Source organism: Leptonotus elevatus, chromosome 6 (genome assembly GCF_054856555.1).
Source record: "Leptonotus elevatus isolate MCC_2025b chromosome 6, RoL_Lele_1.0, whole genome shotgun sequence".
NCBI classification, from domain to species: domain Eukaryota; kingdom Metazoa; phylum Chordata; class Actinopteri; order Syngnathiformes; family Syngnathidae; genus Leptonotus; species Leptonotus elevatus.
Window position 1 is genome coordinate 24784329 of NC_141244.1, and position 23299 is coordinate 24807627.

Genomic DNA, 23299 nt, shown 5'->3' on the forward strand with positions numbered 1-23299 from the left:
GTGTGCGCGCGCGCGAGTGTGTCCGCTGTTTCCCGACAGGAGTCGAGTGCTTCCGAGTGGCCGACACATTTTTGAACCTCTTCCAAAGAAGTCGCCGAGTGCAGCAGCAGCAGCAGCAGCAGCAGTAAAGCAGTAAAGCATCTCTGGAGGAAGGAGGGAGGGAGGGAGGACAAGAGCGAGCGAGGAGGGACCCCACGCAGGAAACATTCACGCGCATCCGCACCACCGAGTGACGCACCGACGCACGGACGGACGGACAGACACTTGTTCCAGCCTCGCCTACCGGATCATCGGAAGCAGGTAGGCGCCCCCGCTCGTCGCGTTTGCCCGCTCGGCGATGCTCGTCTTCGGCTGAGTTGCCGCATGTTGCCCGGTGCGTGACGGGTTAAATTCTGCAGCTTTTTCACGCTTCGTGCGTGCCGCGTCTGCTGTCCCGGACCCTGCGGGGGGAACCATTTGGACTTTCCAGCCTTGTCACGGTGAATTTGCTTGATCATGGATCCCGGAGTGGAATGTTAAAGGTTGAGTGCTCATTGGCTGCAGTTGCATCGTTAATTCACTCGTCAGCCTCTTGGGAAATGAAATCCTAAAACATTGATTTTAATGATTTTTAAATACAATCGTGGCCACTTCATTAGCTACAATTGGGCAATCTGCTAATGGATTTTTTTTTAAATTTAAGACAACGTCCATTTTGATTGGCAGGTCTAAATTTATGTTGTGATCGATTTTTTTGGGGCTGATACTTTGCAGTAGTGTTTCTAATATAAATTATATATATAAATTTGCTACAGTTTGAAGTGATTGATGTAGGGCAGGCTATTATTCATAAAATATTTAATTATATATATATATATATACGCTATTATTCATAAAATATTTAATTGTTATACGTGAAAATAGTTTTTGAAAATGTTTCTAAAATTGGCTGCACTGAAACATTTTTAAATTATACTGTCTATACTTAAACAATCTAAAAATACTAATAAATTAATAATCATTTTATTTTTACTTTTAATTAAAAATAATTTAATTTAAGTTCAAATGTACTGTATATAGTTAAGCAATCTAAACTTTAACTTCATGTTTATTAAATTTGCTTTTACTTGAAATGATAAGTGTGATTCTACAATTGAGCTGTTTAACGTTTTATTTTAGCCTCTACCTTTAAAAAAAATATATATATATTTTCTAAATAATTATTTTGTAATTATTATATAAGAATTATTATTTTTATTTTGTTTTGTACTTTAAAAATGATAGCTTAATCTGTGTCAAATACAAAAATTATATTTGCCTTTTTATGTATATTTCTTATTTTATTTAAAAATGTAATTATTTTTTATATCATTTTTAAAATGATAAATTAAAAAGTGTTTTTTTCCCCTAAAAATGTTTGGCTTCCCATTTCACGTTTTTAAATGATTTCTTTAGCCTGAAATATTTATTTAGATTTTTTCCCCCCAATTTATCATTTTTAAAAATGGCAAATATTTAAAGAAAAAGTGTTTGTAAAATGAATATAAATAATTCTTACTAACATTTTGAGTACCCTGTTGTGCTACATCACCACTGCAAACGAGAGCCATCCAGCCACACCAATAAACACAACTGCACTGCCAATGTTCAATAAAAACAAACTAGCTTCATTTTGAGCTCATCTCCCGTCCACTGTGACAACTTGATTCCTCTCCGTCAGCATCCTTTTGAGCAAAATGTCTCTGCAAAAGGCACCCTTTGATGCAGGCGTACCTAATAAAGTGGCAGGTGAGAGCCCTAACACTAAAAGACGAAGTTACATTAAGCGTAATGTAACTTCATCTTCATACGCGTCCTCCTTAAAAGACGTGTATACTATATGTGTGCGTTTTTCTATAGTGAACAGTTAAAAGGCTTAAGAGCATCCATTAGCTGAGAAGGAGGGTTTTGCCCCGCCACCACTGCAGAAACGCAGCCTGCAATAGCACTGCACTATATAGAGCAGTGGTTGACGGTTGTCGAACTTTTTGTGGTTTTAACTGCTGCATTTGTGTTAAATTAGACGTTGTTTGAAGGTTTAGAATTGCTTGTAAAATCGATGCTAATTTGCGTTAGCCCCTCTATGGAGTTTCCCATTATATGTTAGCATTAAGCTAGCAGACTTTCGTTGAATTACAAGCTTTGGTTGAACATAGTGGTGTTTAATGAACAGTATTTATTTTGATTTCGTTTGTGTTAGAATAACAGGTGCCTGAAGCTTTATAATTACTATGAAGTGGCGTTTTCGCAATATATTTTAGCATTTTGCAAGCAGGCGTTAAGTAGGAAAGTACCGAATCGGCCAAAAGTGTAGAGAGACTTCACCATTCAATAGCATCAGAAAGTGTTTCAAATTTTTTGACTAGTCGTGTAATATGACTGTTAGCCACTGTCGCAGTAACACGGTGCTGAAATATGGGAAAACAAAAATGATGATTTGTTTAAAATGTAAAGACATAACTAAAAATTGCTGTTACATAAAATCCTACCGACAAGCCATGTTTGGAAAAAAAAAATGCAAATGTACAAAAAAGTTATAATACTACGACGGCGTATTAGGGCCACATATGAATATATATTTTGGAGGGCGGGGGCAATACTTCAAGAAAAAAACTCGAAAATTTGCCACTTTATAAAGTCGTAAATTCGTGACTTTATAAAGTGGCAAATTTGGGTGAAAAAAACCTCATAAAAAAACAAGAAACAAAACAAACATACAAGAAATACACGTAGCGTAATACTCGGATGTTTGTGCCAATACTTTTTGGTCAGGTTTTCAAATAATGAGATAGTAATGGCTTTAACCATATGATGTTAAGCATTCGCACGTTGAAGCGTTGAGTATTGCCAGCGACAAAGACGCCTCGCTTCGCGAAGGTCCACAACCTGAGGATCAAGCAATTAAGTTAATTTGTTCAAATAAATATTTACTTGTACATTTATGTTTCCAGAATTATTATTTACACATTCATACATTTAGTTATTTTTTTGTACAAGTAGTTAAGTTTATGTGTTAAATCTGCTGCCCTGTGTCATTCACTTGCATTGACCTAAAGTATGCTAGCTTCTGATTGGTTAGTGTTTAGTCAGCTGATAGGGGATCAGGAAGTGTTGTCGCTCTAGCTGCCGTGTATGACGAGTAAAGTTTAAATTAAGATTGAATCCGTCTCCATTTTGCCTTTTTTCATTTTATAAACAGTGTCCCACTAACCACAAATACTCACATTAGACTATAGCTACGCTACGTGTATTTGTCGTAAGTTTCTGAGGGTTTTTTTCTCTCGCAAATCTGCCACTTTATAAAGTCACAAATTTACGAGTTTTGGGGGGAAATTTGCGACTTTATAAAGTAGCAAATTTGTGAGTTTTTTTTCTCTCTGAATATTGCCCACGCCCTCTAAAAAATATATATTTATATGTGACCCTAATACGCCGTCGTACAATACAACTGAACTGGCAGTGATTCTTTTGCGCGCCACTAGAGGGAGCCCGCTCAGCACTCGTGATACTAATAGCACACTTCACTGAGAATCACTGACAAAAGATTCACAGAGCAGCAAGATGACACGTTTGTCAGCGCCGCACGCTTTGTCAATAGCGCGATGTGTTAAGCCAGCCGCCTTCATCCTCCTCCTCCTCATCCTCCTTGATGATTTGAGAGAATGTGACAGGTGCAAGGAGCCTGTCTCATCCTTTAGTTCATCACTTTCACAGCCGGCCTGCTCGCCGCACTCGTTTGCTCGCCACAAATGAACCTTGATAAGGGGATGTCAAGTTTTGTCTTTGCATTAACATGCTCTATGCACTAGTTTAAACTTAGCGCACTGAATAGATCACCAATGAGTTAAATCCCAAAACAGCTTCAGCTCACTACTTAATGATGTACGGGATCAACCAAAACTGGTGTAATAAATATTTGGTGCATTTGTTTTGCTACCCTTTTCTTGGATTAAGTCTGCAAAAGTGCAGTTCGTATGGGGACGTTGGGCAAGTAAAGTTCACTTCCTACAATATTGGGCCCTATTGGACAGGCAGTGATTCCTAAAACGGTCTCTGCTCTCGTCTGGTTACCTCAATTGTGTCATGGGGGACGTGAGTGGATTGGGGGATGGCGGACCCAAAGGCAAGAGAAGAAGACTGTGAAACAGGAATCAAGTGCAATGCGTGGTGCTTTAATGAACCAGAGAGAAAACGGTGAGTGGACAACCTTGACTTGACGGGACGTCACTGGACTGGTCACCGTGACTGAACGGGACACGACTGGGCTGGTCGCAGTGACTGGGCGTGACGGAAACTGGTCGCCGTGACTAGGCGTGACGGAAACTGGTCGCCGTGACTGGGCGTGACGGAGACTGGTCACTGTGACTGGGCGTGGCGGAGACTGGTCGCCAGGACTGGACAAGGCGTAACTTGACTTAACCAGATTTGCCGTGACTTGACTTGACTGGACCTGATTTGCCGTGACTTGACTTGACTGGACCTGATTTGCCGTGACTTGACTTGACTGGACCTGATTTGCCGTGACTTGACTGGACCTGATTTGCCGTGACTTGACTTGACTGGACCTGATTTGCCGTGACTTGACTTGACTGGACCTGATTTGCCGTGACTTGACTTGACTGGACCTGATTTGCCGTGACTTGACTTGACTGGACCTGATTTGCCGTGACTTGACTGGACCTGATTTGCCGTGACTTGACTGGACCTGATTTGCCGTGACTTGACTGGACCTGATTTGCTGTGACCTGACATAACTTGACTTGATTTGCCGTGACTAGACCAGAATTGCCGTGACTTGACTGGACCTGATTTGCCCTGACTTGACTGGACCTGATTTGCCCTGACTTGACTTGACTGGACCTGATTTGCCGTGACTTGACTTGACTGGACCTGATTTGCCGTGACTTGACTGGACCTGATTTGCCGTGACTTGACTGGACCTGATTTGCCGTGACTTGACTTGACTGGACCTGATTTGCCGTGACTTGACTTGACTGGACCTGATTTGCCGTGACTTGACTGGACCTGATTTGCCGTGACTTGACTGGACCTGATTTGCCGTGACTTGACTGGACCTGATTTGCTGTGACCTGACATAACTTGACTTGATTTGCCGTGACTAGACCAGAATTGCCGTGACTTGACTGGACCTGATTTGCCCTGACTTGACTGGACCTGATTTGCCCTGACTTGACTTGACTGGACCTCATTTGCTGTGACTTGACTTGCTGTGGAGTGGCTATGACTTGGCAGTGACGAGGACGACTTGGCTGTGGCGATGACTTGGCTGTGGCGAAGGCTACTTGGCGGTGACGAAGACAACTTGGCTGTGAAGACTTGACGCACGAACTTCCACACATAACATTGGCAATGCTCCCCCACCAACTGGACAAACAAAACCGACTAAATGCACCAACACTAATGAGACACACCTGGTGGAAGGGAAGACACACACGCACAGGTGGACGTGGTTAGACATAACGAGACGAGGGAAGAAACCAGGAACGCAAGACAAGAAACACCAACCACAGACAAAAACAACAAGAACACCCATAACAAACAAAAACCCAACCCCCACAGAACCGAAACATGAAAAAATTGCCTTCAAGACATGAGCAATCAATCAATTCAACACAAAAGGTAGCATTCTTAACAATCGATTTAATCGGCTAATTGATTAGTAAGCGCATCCCTTGTGTGGACTAATCCTAGCACGAATGTCCTCCTTCACCTACTTTCTATTTCCATGCCTCATGGTTTATAAATGTCTCGCACGATGCCATGAAGGGAACGCACAACAATATGCGCAGTTGTTCACTTTTTGTAGCCTGCTCTTGCGGGAAGGAGCGAAAGTGAAAGATGAGGACACGAGACACAGCCGAGCTTTGTGTGAGCACGCGCACGCTCATCTGCAGTCACCAAAAGGCATTTCCGCCTCTTTAAAAAAAAACAGACACGCACAAAGACCTGCCTGACCTTGTCGGGTGCGAAGGAGCACAGACGACGGCTTTGATTCCACAGCGAGACGCAGTGGAGGGCGTTACGTAAGAAGAAGAAGAAAAAAAAATGCACCGAGATGCGGAGGGAGAATAATGGAGGGCAGGTGATGGAGAGGAGGAGGAGGAGGAGGAGGAAGAAGAAGTGCAGTGGAAGGATGGAGGGCAAGCAAGGAGCGCATACGTGCATGTGGGGGACTGGAGGGAGGCGAAGACGGCAGATGGTTTGTCGTGTTGTGCGCGCGCGCTCGGCAGCTTTACGGCCCAGAGGCCGACGCGGCCGACGCCTCAGTGGACGCTTTTTGTGCGCTTTTGTGCGCTTTGCATGTTCCGTGCTCACTCAAGTGTCAGCGCGCGGCCTCAGCCGCTGGACAGGAAATGATGACATGAGGGGAGCTGTTTACTTGTAGTGGAGCGGAACATGGACACCAAATGTGCGGAGACAAAATAAATCCTACCCTGACCCTATTCGTGGAACACGAGGTGGGTTTCCATCACCGAACTGAATATACGACTGGATAGTCGATAGGCCGAGACCATCGCTCGCCTGATTTGGGTCCTCAGAGGCAATCCCGCGGGGGTCTTTGATGAGTTGTTTAGATGTTTTAGGCATGTTGAGCAATAGTTGCTTTGTCCCAGCTTACCCGAGTACAGTGAGTCGGTGCTACAGCAAGGATTAGGTGGAGAGGAGTAAACTATCGCTCACTCACTCTGCCATCTTTCCGGATTTGAGAGCGCCTAGAGTAGACTTTTACTTTGAAGTTGGCCCACGTTGTTGCGTGATGGCTAGCTTGACTTCCTTTTAGACGTTTTTTTGGCTTTCCTTATCGTAGTTTTGATCAACATTGTGGTTGCGACCAACATAAACACATACGCTATCCCAAACTCGTATTCAATTGCTAATTTAGGACGCTAAGAAACCGCTAATGAATTACGCCGCCATCGTATGATGCGGCAGAAGTCTCCAACGTAAGTTGCTAGCAGCTAGCTGTTAGCATTACCTACGAGTGCCTGGCTGGTACTGTAGCTGTAAATGAGTTTGACTGCTGGTACCTGGCTTGAATTCTTTTTCAATATTCTGGACCAAGGCTACTTTGTAATTCACTCTCCATGTTTAAAGGGAGAAAATGTTCCTTAAATTGCACTATGAGGTCTTTTCATTATTATTATAAAAAAAAGAAGATAAATAGAACTTAATTTATTTTATAAAACACTTTTGCCTATTATTCAACTCTAAATGTCAGATTTTTATATTTTAATTTAATTAACTTTGATTCTAATCAAAAGGCCTATATAGGCATTTTGAATGTACTTATTTTTTATTTAATGGGAAAAAGTGTTCTACAAAAAAAATTCAGACAAAGTATTATTTTTCTTTTGCTAATCTGAAAAACAATCCGATCTGTGACTCAAATCCGTGATTCGATCCGCACCGTGACTTTAGTGATCCGTTGCACCACTTCTTCTTTTTTATCCAATTGGGTTTCTGCTTCAATGTAATCTGCCCAGGTCCTTCAGAATGCAACTCAAACTATAGTAGCAATGGGACGGATTTCAAACTCGCCTCACAGGCCCACTAGGAGATGGATTTAGTCAAGATAACTTTGCAGGTAGCAAAAGCACGGCCCGCCGCCGGAGGATGATAAAACGATGCTTCGTCATGTCCTGCGCAAGTAGGCCTGGTTGTCCTGGCGACATCACACTCTATGGCTGCAGTTTCCTCCTGGGCATTTTTTTTTTTTTTTTTTTTTACGAGGGGAAAACTGCAGCAAAATCTCTTTTTGTACACACACACGCACGCTCACTCGCACACATCTTGTGATGTGTTTTTGGCCCCGTGCGCGTCAGCGCTGCAGACAAAAGCGTCTCACGTCACCCTAATACCTCCCGGTGGCGCCTTTAATCGGGTGTCGTCTGCGAGGATGTCACCGGGATGGCTTTTGACAGTATACGCTGGCTTCCTGTTGGAGAACAAGACCAGTTATGAATTATTCTCTTTTGAATCGGGTTAGAAGGCAAACACAAATCAATAGAGAGTGGCGCATGCTGTTGATAGATAGATGGACTTGTTTTTCCGTTTGGTTGTTGAGCAGCGTAATGTGCTCACAATGCGTCTCGCCGTCTCTTGTCTTGCTGCCACTATTCAATCTTTTTAAAATTGATTAGCCTATCGATTATTCCATCGAATAATCATTGCCCCCAAGTCAAATTTTTTATATATTTTATATATTTTTTTATATATTTTTTATCATTTTTAGTTGTTATTTTGTTGTTGTTAATTCACCAAGTTTGAACTGAGTGTGGATATAACTACTTATTTTCTGTACATGTGCATTATTAAACAACAACAAAATCAGTCTATGCTAAACGGTTAGCAATCACGATTAGCATTAGCGCGCTAGCGATGACCATTTAAGGTAAACAAACACTAAATAACCTTCTTGCTTTTTCTTATTTTTTTCTCTTAAGTTGTATTCTTTGGTTTTGCCTCCCCAGGTACTAAAAAGCAGCCACCATGAGGACAACCGGTGCGGTCGTGCTCACAATTCTGCTTTCCGCAGGTAGGAGAGCAACACAATTCACACGTCGGCGGAATTTTTTTGTTTTTTTCCTCCATTTTGATGAAAAAGTCATCTGAGTCTAGTTAAGTTTTCTCGTTACTTGTTAAGACTTACAATACTTTGTGCCATACGACAGGAAAAATTGGCATAATTTGGCCGATTTTTTTTTTTAACACATTTTTGGATGTTGTTTGAACGTTATCTTTGTCTGATATTGTAATGTGTAAAAAAAAAAAAAGAAAAAAAAAAAGAAGATTTTAAAAGAGCTAATACTCAATAATTTAATTCAGTTAATTATTTTTTGTTACGCTCCCCTCATAACGTATGATTTGTTGTACATTCTTCTTCTCATGTGAAGAAGTGTTACGTAAAAAAAAAAAAAAAGCCAAAGAAAAAGCTCAACCGAACGCTAATTGAGTTATCTTTTCTTTTCCTTGTATCTGCAGTTCTGTCAGTGTCTGGCAAGGGTGAGTATGCAATAAATTATAGCAGCACTCTCATTGCGTCCTTCCATGCAGTTCCAGTAATGTGACCTGCCCCCCCCCCCTTCCCTGCCCCCCACAGTAAACGAAGACTCCATGACGTTGTTCCTCGGCGAGGATTTCCACATCCTGCTGCACGCGCCCGCACTGGAGGTGACGTTCCGCGCCACCTCGCGCTCGCCCGAAGTGGTCCTGATGCGCGGCGGCATGGTGGTGGGCAGCCGGGCCAAGAAGAATCTCCACCTCAGCCACCTGGTCGTCGACTCGCTGGTGGAGGGCGACGAGGGCGTGTACACGGTGAAGAACCCCGAAGACCCCAAGGACGTCCGACGCATCAGGCTCTACGTTCGAGGTCCGTGCGGTGTCTAGTTTTTTCGTTTTACCGTAATTGGTTGGAGCGGATGAAAAACGTTTTGATTTGATTTAGTTTCACCTCAAAAACTAAAAACTTGTCAATACATGCTTTTTTTCTTTCTTTTTACATTAGTTTGCTGACATAGCAACTAAGTCATTAACTTATCAGATATAAAAGAAAAAGTGTAATTGTTGCATTAATTATTTTTTTATATACAAACTGCACATTTTTTATAAAAAGTTTTTTATATTAAAGCATAAAAAAGCTTTTAAAAACATTGTAATACAAAATGCGTAATAGTTAAATGTATAACTTCTGAAGTTTTTTTTTTCTTTTTCTAAACATAAAGGAAAGTCTTTTTTTTTTAATAAAAGATTTTCAATGAAAGCCTTGAAACCCCCCCAAAGATATTTTATCGGACAAGTGCTCTTAAAATGCTTCCATAGCAACATATTCATTTACAATATTAATCAACATAATCAAAGCATAGAAGTTAAAATGTGATTTTTTTTCTAGACTAAAACGAAACATTTTTTAAAGTAAAATGTTTTATACATACCGTACGTGGAGATGCATATTTTTCATTGGATAGTCATTAACTCATTCACTGCCATTGACGGCTATAGACGTAAAAAATATATAGTTTTTTAACTATTTCTATCAGTTAAAAAAAAAAAATCCACTTTTGCTAACAAGAATATGAAAACCTAGAAAAAAAAATTATTGTAGATTTTGAACAGATATCAAATTTGTGATTAATCGTTAGTTAACTAGTGAAGTCATGTGATTAATTACAATTTTAAAAAATGAATCCCCTGACGGGCCTAATTAAAAAAACATTTTTTTTAATAAGGGCCGTTTAATCGTAATAAATCGCATGATAATTTTATATCTGTTATTAATGTACAATAAAAAATAGGTTTTCATAAAAAAAATTATTAAATGAAAAATTATTAAACTAATAGACATAGTTCACATCATTTTTTGACGTCTATAGTCGTCAATGGCAGTGAATGAGTTAATTGCTGACATAGCAACAAATTAGTGTAAAATATAGGGACGTTCGATACCATACGATTTTTTCAGACTGATACCATACGTGTATTCACTTGCAGTACAGATACCTCTATAGTACTTTGATCTACATCTATAATTTAATTTAACACAATGACAGAATATTTTGAACAAAACCTACCTACGTGTTATTCACCGATTAGTCAAATTGCAGCAGTATAGCGCCAACTACTGCAGAGGAGGACTAACTCAATGTCACATTCGGTGGCTGGTATCAGTACCCGATATCAGCCCAATACGAAATGTTACATAACCTTTGTGTTTTTTCGATATCATTTTTAAAAAGGAATAATACATTAATTCTGACATAATTAAAAATAAATATTTTACTACAAAAAACGGAGTGTGGGGGTGTATAAGAAAATAAAATACATAATTAAAACCCCCACTGCACTAACATTTTATGAATCAGCAAAAACCCTTCAAAAAGATAAAAACGGAAAGCCGAATTGAAGCAGATGTGCGTGTGAACGCAAGCGTGTGTGAAAGGCGTGCGGCGCGCGTTGTGCACCATATGGAGCGTGCCGCGCGTTGCCAGCTGATGACGACTTTGTATGTTTGCTGTGATCTTGGCAGTGCTGCCGCCAGCCTGCAATTATGCCGCTCTTTAAGCATCAGCCCACTCGCCTCCCTTCCTTCCTGTCCTTCCCTGCTGTGTTGCTGATTTTACCCCCTCCGAGTCCCACCCCCGTATTTCTGGATCACTGCTCCCTCCACCACTTCTTGACAATCTGTTCTTTTTTTATACCACTCAGACTTCCTTCTAGCACCAAAGCTCTCCTCCTTCTACTTACTTCAAGCAACTTGCTGTGCACGCTGAATTTTCTTTTTGTGTGTTTTACCGTTTGTGCCGTTCCGTAAACGGAAAGTGCGCTCGAGTACTGCAATGCCGTCGCATGTGGGCAAGGAGGGCCACAAACGACGTATATGAAAAAGTCGCTAGCGTATTTTTGACAAGTAAGGATTCAAAAGTACAGGAATTTGTTTTCAAATGTTGGACGTTAAAAGCAAAAAGTTGTCGACCGGCCGAAACATTTTTTGAGGCTGATGCTGATTTTTGGTAGAAAAAAATATAGATTATTTACAGTAATGCAGAAAATTACTCACCCTCCCCAATTCCTTTTCAATGGGTGTCACTTACGCACAAACAAAAAAAAAAAAATCATGAAGTATACAAGGTTATTGTACAGATTTATGTGTCAATAATAAAATATTCTTACTTGTTTAGTGATACTGCTGTGAAGTATTAACCTTTTCTTTTATATAGTTTTTATCTTGTGTTATTTTCACAAGTCTTGGGACTTACTGGGCAAACCTGGGAACTCGGGAATTGTATTTCGTGCCATGTCATGTGGAAATGTGTGTCAAGACAAAAAAAAAATCCTTGAAATAGCAACTTTAAATATAACTTGAAAGGACAATGACCAAATAAAACAATAAGAAAGTCAAATAAGAATAGAATAAACTAAAATAATAGCAACTGAAAAAACAGTAAGAACAAATACTGGCTGTTCCTGTGCGTTTTGGACTCTTGGGGGCAGTGTGGTGCTGTGCATCCATGATGTACACACTTAAAGTGAGTAAAGAAGAAAATTACGACTGAATTATATGACAATAACTCGTTTTTCACACGTTGGGAAGAATGTGTGCCTTTGCGTAGTGTTATCTTACCTGTCGGTATGTGTTCCCACAAGAGTTGTGTGTAGATATTCATTATTTGAAGGAAAAACACTTCCGAAGTCGATGCTAACTTCCTGTTAGCATTTGAATGGGATCCTCCCTTCGCTTTTAGCATTAGCGCTAGGCTAGCGATGTTTTAAAAACGAAGCATGTTTTGTATTTGAATATACAGTGGATGTAATTCTTAACGTCGTGTGTTTAGTTTTACCGTTAACTCCAACTGCGGTGTCATTAAACAGCTTAAAAGACGCGTAGGGACAATAGAATAACCAGAATAACATACGCTACACACTTGCTAAATGGTGCATTCAGGGTATTTTCACAGCGTCGGAAACTTCATTTTTCTTAGATAACGTATTAAGGGGAAAATAATCGACCAATTGGCCGATGTTTGAAGGCCGATTATAACAACTGAACAACTGAAGTGCAGAAACCAAGTATCTGTACTCGATTACTTACCACTGTTCGTCTCTCTCAAACCACTTTTACTTGTACTGCCTACAGATTGCTACAACGAGCAAACGGTGAAATATGGAGAAAACTATCGGATTGCGCTGTTGGGCGTGACGTCACCCATCACTTTGGAGCACAGGCCCAGTTCAGTGGAGGCCAACATGACTTCCAGGTATAACCTCAATGGAGCCACGGTACGATGGACACTTCATTAGGTACACCTACACAATCTAGTTATGAGGTGAATGAATTCACATTTGAATCCATTTCAATTGTTTCAAAAGTCATATAATATATCAATTGACTACAGTAGAGTGTAATTTTATTTTATTCTGCTGGTTAGAACAGCTGAATTTGATTTAAAGACTAAAGTGCCTCTTATTTCATGTGAGTTTAAATGTGATTGGCTAAATCTGAAAACAGACACGTCCCCAATTTTAACTAACTGTAATCGTAGCAAGAAAACTGTAAACATAAAAAAGTGACTGTAACCGTGACTATATAACTGTAAATAAGTAAATGTAACTGTAACTGAGGCAAAGCCTGCCAGAGCGGCTTTTATGTTGGATGCTATTAGCTTGTTCAGTCATTCTTAATGAAGCGGCGTCAACTTTTTTTCCCCCCAGACCGGCTCTGGTGCTGCTGACGAGCACGGGCGTGGCCCGTGAAGGCTACCGGGGTCGCATCAGCGTCAGCGAGCACCACGTGGTCCTAAAGTCGGCGACTGGGGCCGACGATGGCAGCTACACCGTCAGGGATGCTCGGGGCGCCGTTAGGGTCAAAATCTGTCTTGTAGTCATAGGTGAGAGACAAGATTTGTACTTTGGTGCATCTGTTTGTTACCAAAGTATTAATTTTTTTGATGTTTTTTATTTTTTTAACTTGCCACATCTGTAAACAGATTCAGTGGTACTTTGGCTGTAATGCAAGGAGAGCCACAGCCACTGATGTACTTTCAGCTGTTTATTGAAAATTGCATTGAAATTTTACTGTATTGCAATGTCGATTTTAATTTGATTAATTGGTTAGCTCAAGTGCTAAGTTATCAAATGGGTATTGTTTCTTCTTTTTACATTTCAAACTTAGGTACTTTTTTAACATCTACTCTACTCGAGTACTTCTACTTTAATCAGATTTTATTTTATTTTTTACACAAGTATCTGTCCTCATGAACTTTTCCCATCCCCATTCCTATTATAACCCCAAAGGATTCTTGGAGCGATGCTGATTTCTTAATAGCCTGATGCCTAATTACTCCCTCACTGATGTACTTTCTCAGAGCACCAGTATTTTGTCAACCTGCATCACGGCGAGCGACTCAAGATCAACCTGATGCTCAACAGCTCCTTGGTGCACCTCTACTACAGCGCAGACACGGACCACCAAATGCGCCTGCTCATGGATCGCGGAGAATTCACCGATGTAAGCACAAATCATTATGCACAAGCCGTTGAATTCTTTTTTTTTTTTTATTCTCTTCAACGATATTTTACTGTATGTTTTTACATAAGACAACACTAGAGTGATATTTGGTATTGTCTGTCTGTCTGTCTGTCTAGCTAACTGTACCGCTAGCTTTCTATCTATCTGTCTGGCTAGTTAGCTAGCTAGCTGTCTGTCTGGCTAGCTAAATGTCTATCTAGCTAACTCTGTTTGGCTGTCTGTCCAGCTGTCTGTCTGTCTGGCTAGCTAGCTAGCTAGCGGTCCGGCTTGCTATCCGTCCATTGTTGACAATTACAAGAAATACGGGGAATAGTTTCAATCCAAGGACAATGATGGTTGTAAATGGCAGTATTGGATGTGATTAGATTGTACTTTATGTTACAGCTGATAAGATTGTGCATGCGCATGTCCTTTGGCTGCAGGCCCAAACAAAACTAGGCTTTGAGGGTCGCCTCTCCGAGGAGGGTTCTCTGGTCTTTCTGGATCAAGTCAAGCGCTCCGATGAAGGCCTCTTCAAAGTGACCGACACACAGGGTTTCCCCGTGTGCAGCATCCACATGGAACTCAAACGTAAGCGTGGAAAACATGCCCACTGAGTCAAATCAAGGTCAGCGGTGTTATTTCATGCGTGTTTTGGCAGCCTACAAGCTGGAGTCCATCTACGTGGCCATCATCGCCCTGCTGAGCCTGCTGGTCTTCCTCCTTCTGGCCTGCCTGCTGTCCTGCCTGATCAAAGTCCATAAAAGGGCCAAGAGGACCGCCGCCCTGGAAAAGATCGCCAAGGACGCTGGCAAGGAGGACGAGGGGGAGGCTTTCAGACAGGTTGGACGTGCCAACAGAGACGTCAATTTGACCTTTTCAAAAGGGGGGAGGAAAATGTCGGAATATTACAAGTATAATGCGCTGTTACAAAAAAATGGCATTTTCACAAAAAATGTAATGTTAAAAAAAAGTTATTTCACATGATAAAAAAATCATAATTCACTGTAACTCACTGTATTTCTCTTCACATGGTAAAAATATTTGCTTTGTGTGCTGACAGGTGGTCAAGAACATCACCAAACTCAGCGACGAGTCCAAACATTCGCAGGCCGACAACACTGAGAAATCTCAGAGCACCGAAGTGGACATTAAAGTAAGACATCAGTCCATTCACGGCTGTCTTCTCGTGTGGTGACCCGTTGCTTGTGTCAACGCAGGGTTTGGAAGTTTCTTCAAAGGAGGTCGGCATTGGCAACCTGGACACCAGCGACTCCGGCGTTGGCTTTAACACCGCCCTCCCGCTGGACACTGACACCGACGCCCCCGAGCAAGTCCCCGACTCGGATGCCGTGAGCATCTCCATCGCCCTGGAGACTAAATCAAATGCTCCGCTGTCGCCAGCCGTGGAAGTCAAGTCGAGTCCGGTGGCTGAAACCAAGCCGAGTGCCCCGCCAGCCACGGAAGTAAAACCTGAAAGCAAAGACGTCGAGACCCCCCCTGCTCAGTCGGTGAACCTGGATGTGCCCAAACCGGCCGACGTTAAGTCCAGCCCAGTCTCGAGCCCGGGACCCAAGAGCCCGGTGAGTCCGGCGACTCCGGCTGATCCAAAACCCGTCGCCGCTACCCTGGAGCCCATGTCGGCCTCTCCGAAAGCCCCCAGTCCAGCTCCAGAACCTCAAAAGATGTTTTCATCCGCCACCCATGCGGCCTATGAGTCTCCCTCGTCTGAAGACCACATTCCGTTCCTGACAGAGCCCATCCCCAATGGTATGTGGTGGCAGAATTAAAGTCCCTGTAAAGTGGAAAAAAATGTCTTCTAAAATTGACAGACCAAAGAGAAGTGTCATTAACCCTGAAAAATTTGAATGACAAAAAAAAATTGGCACGTATATAAAATAAGGTTTCAACATTGGGAAACATGTAGACATCTCTGCTCATAAATGCTGTGGGCGTGGCCACTGAACCCTTGCCCAGCTCAACTGTCAATCAAATACCGTTGCTACGACCTGAAAATAAATAAATAATGCTACTTCATTTAGCATCCACACCTACTACTGCGGAAAAAAATATAAATCCACCCTCCTCACTCTCTCTCTCTCTGCATGACATGTGTTGACAACGAGGCACTCTAAAGCCACACCAGCCCAAAATCCCAGTCCACAGACTGGCTATAAGTCTATTTAAAAAAAAAAAAATGCTGCCCACTTCTCATTCTTCCATCTTTCTCCATGTCATGCGCACACACTCACGCCCGACAATGAGGCACTCTAAAGCGGCCACGCCATCAGATTTGGCATGTTTCCTGCATCTTCAACCATATATAAAGTATTTTTTGAAATGAATATGATATGATCAATTTTAAAAATAACCATCTTGCACAGTTTAGCATCAATAACACTCAACATTGTCAAACGCAGGCACCCCCGAGCCGGGCCCCGATCAAGCTGATCTCATTGGAGGTTCCTCTCCGTAAGCACTGCCTCCCCCGAAGTGGATCCCAAATCAAGTGGTGCTGGCAAACATGAAGATTCCACCACCACCATCTGAAGACTTACTGCCCCCAACCGTCCCTCCGCACCGTCACTTCAGACAATCAAATCCCTCTCCTCAAATTGGGACCTTGGTTGACCTAATACCTGAACATAACCTAACCGTCCATATTTCATATAGTAGCAACTTAGCTTTGTATATCTTGCAGGCTTTTATTTGGAAATTCCCTCCACAAAACTGCCAGACTGCAAAATGCAGAGTTTACAAGCAGAAAATCCACCCGAAGTTATTTTCTAACACCCGGTTGCACATTTCATGGCAACAATCTTAACAATTTGGCTTCACCGTCACTTCCCCCCCCCCCCTCGCGCGTCACTGAATGCTTGTGTACTTACTAGCATGCAAATATGCAAAACGACAAAAAAAAATAATAATGCTAACCCACGTTAACATGATGTGATGTGCAATCACATGTAAAAAGAAAACAAAGTGGGTTTTGTAACTTTAAAATACACACACGCATGCAAGAAAAGCAGTTATTCTCAAACTTCATTGAGCCAAGGCACAGATTTTACATAGAAAAATGTCACGAACCACTATCAAATTAAAATGTCGCAAAAACGTACAGTTTATACAGTAACCCCCCGTAATTCACATGTGATAGTAACCGCAAATCGTAAATAAATGTGAGTAAAATATATATGTGTAAAAATGTTTATAATTGCCTATATTCATAGTCTAACCTTGTGATTCTAAATTATTTTTTACAGTACCACATTATTCCTAAACATATATTCAATATCATTGTCAGCCACTGTAATATTTTGCACAGTTTGAACATTAACACTGCACTTCTAGTAATAATATAATGTAGGGAAATATCGCGCTAAATTCTGATTCAATTCAAATGTATTGCGCATAAAAGTTCAATTGGAACTAAATTAATGAGATGCAAATGTAATGAACTTAAATGTAATTTTAAGTACCCAAGAAGCAGGGTTCTGATAACCTTTTCCTAGTCGGATGTAAAAATAAAATACACAAATACAACTGTTTAGAAAGGTGATGATTATCAATCATGACTTTCTCCTTTGCACTTTATTTGGTGAAGCCATCCTGTCCCGTTCTGATAAAACTGCTGCTATTGCTCACCTCGTTCAGGTGCTTTGTTTACACATTTGCAGTTTTACTTTGCTGCCCTCTAAACCCCGCCCCCTCTCCTGTAAGGATACTGATTGGTCCGCTTGTCTTTTTGTGGTAAGTTGACACTAATTTGATGTTTGCTTATTTTCCTATTTTGTTGTATGTTGTGTTTTCTGCTCTTCCCTTCTCGCTTTCTTGAAACCTGCCTTATTTTCCTCCTCATGTCAGCATGGAACCCCTTGGCGTTATTCATGGGGTCGTTTTGGTAAGCTGCATCATCCTCAATATTGTAAATCGGGGGGGTTCCAACCTTACCAACGCTGTAGCATGGGGGGAGGGGGGGGGGGTGCTGTATTTGAAGATGAAGAACTATGTTGTAGAAATAGTGATGGTCATTCAAGTTGCCGGTGTCAATTTTCTTGCACCCCTTTGGTAAGTGGTGATGGTGGGGGTCAGTCCTATTTTTGGGGGTGGGGGGGGGGGTTATTTTGAATAGTCAATAGACATAATTGTAATGATGTAGTTGTGGTCGTGATTACAAAATAATTCCAGTGAGAATTGTGTCGCAGGGGTTAGTCTCCTCATTAAAAAAAAAAAAATAGAAACATAAAATACATTATTAACAATAATAATAATAATAAATAAGTAAAATAAAAATTTCATAGTTGCACCCTACCTGTTTAGGAGTCCGCTTAAAGATGTAGGATGCAGAGTAAAACAAATTTAAATCTAAAACACGCGACAAAAAATAAATCTAAAACACTTTGCAATAAAAAACAACTCGCCCTTGCCATTTTCCTTGTTGGACCCCGTGGGCATCACATTTAAGGCCTATTTACACCTAGAATGAAAAAAAATGTCAAATTTGGGAGCTGCGTCACTGCAGAGTCAGACGGTGTATCTTATAGGAGAGTGCTGATGGCAAAAGATTTTTGGGTGGTCTTGTACAGTAATTGGCATGAAGAAAGTAATAATAAATGCGCTGTCCCAGTGTCCCGCGCTTTGGGACACAAGAGACATGACATTGCCTAGCTCGTGTCCAAAACAGTTGGAAAAGCATCCAGTCATCTTCCTGGTTGGTTACTACCACTTCCAAATATGGGTAAGCTTGCGCTAGGGTGCTGTCGCCCCCCGTGCCCTACCCTGCGGTGAACACCAAGAAAATCTAAGAATGCCAAGTGCAGTGTGAAAAGGCCTTAAGGGGGTTGCAAAATGTCAAGAAATGAAACCCTGCCTCCACACGACCTGTTTGAGTCCCTGTAAAGATGTAGAACGCCAAGTAAGACAGGTTTCAACCTAAAACACCACACACACAAAAATCTCAAATGTGACCCACGACCCCGTGCCCACTGGTTGGGAAGCCGTGTTGTGAACGACCTATTTAATATCTCCAAAACGATCTTTATCATAACCCCAACATGATTTTGTTGTTGAGTCAACACAATGTTGCTACAGACACACACGTCCCTACCTCACACAAAACCGTCATTAACTGGATGATTTCACATTGACATTAATAGAAGAAGCACAGAAAAAAAATAGCCATTAAATGAAATGTCAATTAGCGAAATACGGAATTGTTGTTTATAATTAACACGCCAATGCTGATATCTTCCCTGACTAATAATATCAAATAATAATGTGCAAAAAAAAGCCATAAACCGCATTAGGATTTAGATTAGGATTAGAAATGTAAAACACTTGAAATCCATAATGTATAAAGGTGCCTATGTGTTAAATGGCCAAACAAAACAGCTGCAGTTTGGCTGTTGGTTAAATATGCCTGATGGTTTCCACTTAAACACGCACACACTCCAGCTTTGTAAATATTGCATGTGTACACCGCTTTATTAACCCTCTAATTGACTTTTTAGTGTACGGAATGGTTATCGTATCATACTAAATAATAAAGAAGACGACTAATTTCAATTCCTCAGCAACCTTAAAAGAAATATATAAATATATATATATATATATGCGCGCTATATACTATATCAACTAATATTCACTAATGCATTGAGCTATTTAAAAGCCAAACACTGACGATGAAGTGTCTATATGCTATTTGGGATTTCTTACATTGCGCTCTCGCGGTACAGTATTTCCATGTTGTGTTCAAATGTAACTGATGTCATTGAATGCAGCACGGCCAAGGAAAACGACGCAGGCTTTTGTCACCCTACACTTTATATATGTGCGTGTGTGTGTGATAAGTTGCCATTCCCAAGCTGTAATACGCGCACGCGTGTTTTGTGTGAAGTGCATCGTTGTGCGACCGTGTGACGACGTGTTCGACAAGGTCATGAGCGTGAATGTGTCACAAATCCTCCCAACAGTGAACAGTAAAAGTTGTGGTAACTTTGACATCTTTGTGCGTCTTTTATTGTTAGCGGCAGATGGTGCAAAGGCGACGAGGGCATAAAAGTCTACACACCCCTGTTCAAATTTTCACCGTTGCGTTCAAAAATTTGACACAACACTGCTCACCACTAAAAAGAACATAGGTGGAGGGAATTATGAGCAGTTCCAAACAGCAGTCAGAGTTAGCATAAAACCTTCAGGTTTCTGCTTAAAAAATGGTGAGTGGGGGGTTGTGCGGCAGAGGCACTTTAAATGGTGGCAAGTAATTGTAACGAGTAGCTGTTAGTAGTGACTAACTAAATAATTACAGTAAGTAACTATGTATTTAAAGTATAAGTATGCAAAAAAACCTGTGTAAAAAAAAAAAAAAGGTCAGGAAAAGCCTACTAAAACAGTTGCCATTTATTTGGAATTAATCACGGGCACTTTAACTCATTTGCTCCCAAAAACGTTCTATTTTAAATATTACCAGTGTCCCAGAAAAGTATTTATATGTTTTCGCCGTGATTTTTATTTATTTATTTTTTAATGTTTTTTTTTATGCTAGAGCATACAAGAATGCTTTGTTGCTGATTCTGAACTGAAGAGGAATGGTTGAAGCAATGGTATTTATTACAAAAGCGGCCAGCAGGTGGCAGCAGAGCAAAAGAGATCAACCAGGGTCATGTTGAAAAAAGTTATTTCCCCCACTGTTTTAAACAGATTTGTGAATAATAATGAAACTTGGCTATATTGTAATGCTTACTGCCGCAAAACGGAAACAGATAGAAATATACTTTTTTCCCTTCCTGATGAAAGAAGAGACTCTAATCTTTCTTTTGGTAGCTTCCATGTTTTTATAGCAATAGAACACAATATTATGTGGGCCTTGCAAAATCAGTCAAAATCCAGTAAAACAGCCCGGAGGGAAGGAGGTTGCTTTAGTGAAAATGGCTGGGAGTGAATGAGTTTAACGGTGGCAAGTATGTGAATAGTAACAAGATATATATATTTTTTTTTTAAATGTAGTTTTCATGGGTTTCAATTGTCCAAAAGTGGACAGAATTTTTTTACTTAAACCATATGTCATTGATATATTTTAAGAGCTGAATATTGGAATTAAAAAATCAGACAATAGACCCCTTGAGAAGATTATTTTGCCATCTTCAAAATGTAGCAGTGTTAAAAGATTTTATATTCAACTTTTTTCTATTATTTCTTCTTTTGTTTTTCTCAAGCTGCTGATTAAACAGGCCTTGTTATTATGTGCCCTGTTTTTTTGTTTTTGTTTTGATCGATCCTCATGAAGGTCAGCTGACTGTCAACACCATCTCACTCAACGTCAGCCCGTCTGTCATATGCCCGACATGCCGCTAATCCTCGTGCCGTGTTCTGGGCTTCCATAACCTTGACTACGTGCCATGCGTTTGCAAACGCGCCAAACAAACACTTTTGACGCTGAAGCTTTCAGAGCTTCCAAAGCTTCCAGGTCGGACTACAAGTTCTTCTTCAGTCATTTGACGAAATGCCTCACGACAACCTTGGAGGAGGTCAGCGATCTATCTAGTCCTATTCTGTCTGTAGTTTAAGAAAACAAACACTAGAATTGGAAGTGATAGAAGTACTAACACTCTGCAAGTGCTATTTAGAAGTGCGGATACTTGTGTACAAAAAAGACTAAAGTAAACTTACTGATAATAAAAAAAAAAAAAAACTACGTTTTTGGCGGCCATTTTAGTTTTAGTCTTAGTCATTATATGGAAATACTGATTTGTCTTAGTCCATTTTTTTTTTTGTCATATCATACTGTATGAGATAATTTTAGTCCAGTTTTAGTGATAAAACTAAACAAAAAGCAGTAGCTTATTAACTAGATGACTAGCACCCTCCCTTTACTTTAGCTTTTTGATGCAATGGCCAAAAGAAGGATCTGAATTATTGTGGATTTGTGTAATTTTTTTGTGTTGGGTCAGCAACAGCTCGAAAATGCCTCATTTGCCTCCATGTTTTTTACATTTACCATCCAAAAAAATCATGTTCACAACATAACAGTAGCCAACACACAAACTCATAAATTGACGTTAGCATCTCTAACTTTAGCCTGAAGCTAGCTAGCAGCACATCTGCGCCTGGTGTTATGCATATAGACTTGCTTTGAAATGTATTTCAAGCAGTTTGTCAAAACCTAAGAATGTGTTATATATCCTAAAGTGTATGTTCTCCCTTTTGAACAATTGGCATGAGTTGAGCTCGCATTTTGAACGTCTTGACAGAACACTCGCTAACGTTTTTGCCCAGTAACAGCAATCTCGCACATCGATTTCATCTGTCACCATTTCTTTGTGAAAAATAGGGGCGTCAATGATATCATTTTGTCATCATTGAGGAAAACAACACAAATATAAACAAAGCCCTCGGTCATAGTGAGGGGCTAAAGATGCTAATGGGGGCTGTGTTCCTGCCATTGTCGGCGTCGCACGGATTGTAAAAGGGGTACAAAGGAAGCAGGAGAGTTCCCGTGGCGAAAGTGTAAACGGGCGCCATGTTCTCAGCGTTATAGAAAGACACTTCCTCCTTCTCGCAGTCCAGAAACACACCGACGCGAGCCAGGTGAAGCGGCACGTTCACCCTGACAGGCGTGGGATCGGTGCAAGCCAAGATGTCGCCGTTCTTCAGGGCCAAAGTCCAAAGACCACTTGAGGTGCCCGTGGCCGCCATCTCCCCTCGGGGGACGTCGGCCTGCGCCACGCCCAGCCTCCACGCCGTCTTGTGGCCCACCTCCACCTCCCAGTAGTGTCGCCCCACACTGAAGCCCTCGCGGCCCAGCACGCAGTAGTAATGGTGGAAGCGTTTGGGATCGTCCCTGCGGCATTTGGGGGAGTCTTCGGCGTCGTCGAACCGCACCGAGGTGAAGGACGAGGACACGGACAGGAGAGGGTGGGCCGTCTCTGGGTCGAAGGTCACCTGTGTAATATCTGGAAGCAAGCACAGTGAATCTTTAGATTTACTCAATTTTTAAACATGGCCTGGAACCAAATAATTGACTTTATATTCATTCCTGTGAGGAAATAAAGTTGACTACAAATTGCAAGTTAGTATAATTCTATAATGTTGCTGCATTCGAGGAAGGCCGGAAGTCGGATTTATTCCAGTTGGCTTTTCCCAGTTCCGACCTGAAAGCCTTTGAGGCAAAAGTAAACAACCAAAATGGCGGAAAGTGATCAATTGTTTTTTGTTTTGGTCCTTAAAACACATTTTGACCTTCATTTATGTATTTATCTT

At 41.2% G+C, this 23299-nt stretch overlaps 2 protein-coding genes and 1 long non-coding RNA gene across 5 annotated transcripts in view; 1 reads left to right on the forward strand and 2 right to left on the reverse strand.

Annotated features, from left to right (window-relative positions):
• On the forward strand, positions 1-20041 carry LOC147172931 (uncharacterized). 2 transcript variants are annotated; one of them, XM_086077661.1, is made up of 12 exons: positions 1-300; positions 8511-8575; positions 9022-9042; positions 9140-9409; positions 12671-12791; positions 13246-13421; positions 13899-14041; positions 14485-14632; positions 14703-14884; positions 15105-15197; positions 15262-15811; positions 16462-20041. In XM_086077661.1, the coding sequence occupies exons 2-12, from the start codon at positions 8530-8532 to the stop codon at positions 16515-16517; spliced, it is 1806 nt and encodes a 601-aa protein (XP_085933787.1). In that variant the 5' UTR covers positions 1-300; positions 8511-8529; the 3' UTR covers positions 16518-20041. The 2 variants fall into 2 exon arrangements, with proteins under 2 accessions (XP_085933787.1, XP_085933789.1); XM_086077663.1 differs by lacking the exon at positions 1-300 and adding an exon at positions 6220-6497.
• LOC147172932 (uncharacterized) lies at positions 4170-12458 on the reverse strand. The gene is made up of 3 exons (XR_015095316.1): positions 12158-12458; positions 7899-7975; positions 4170-5450 (listed from the first exon to the last, which is right to left on the reverse strand). It is a non-coding gene; the product is annotated as an uncharacterized LOC147172932 (long non-coding RNA).
• LOC147172933 (zinc-binding protein A33) overlaps positions 19900-23299 on the reverse strand; it is a 5210-nt gene continuing 1810 nt past the window's right edge. For both annotated transcript variants that reach the window (XM_086077665.1, XM_086077664.1), the window contains one exon: positions 19900-22992. In XM_086077665.1, coding sequence (XP_085933791.1) covers positions 22436-22992 — 557 coding nt within the window. In that variant the 3' untranslated portion in view covers positions 19900-22435. The remainder of the gene's footprint in view (positions 22993-23299) is intronic.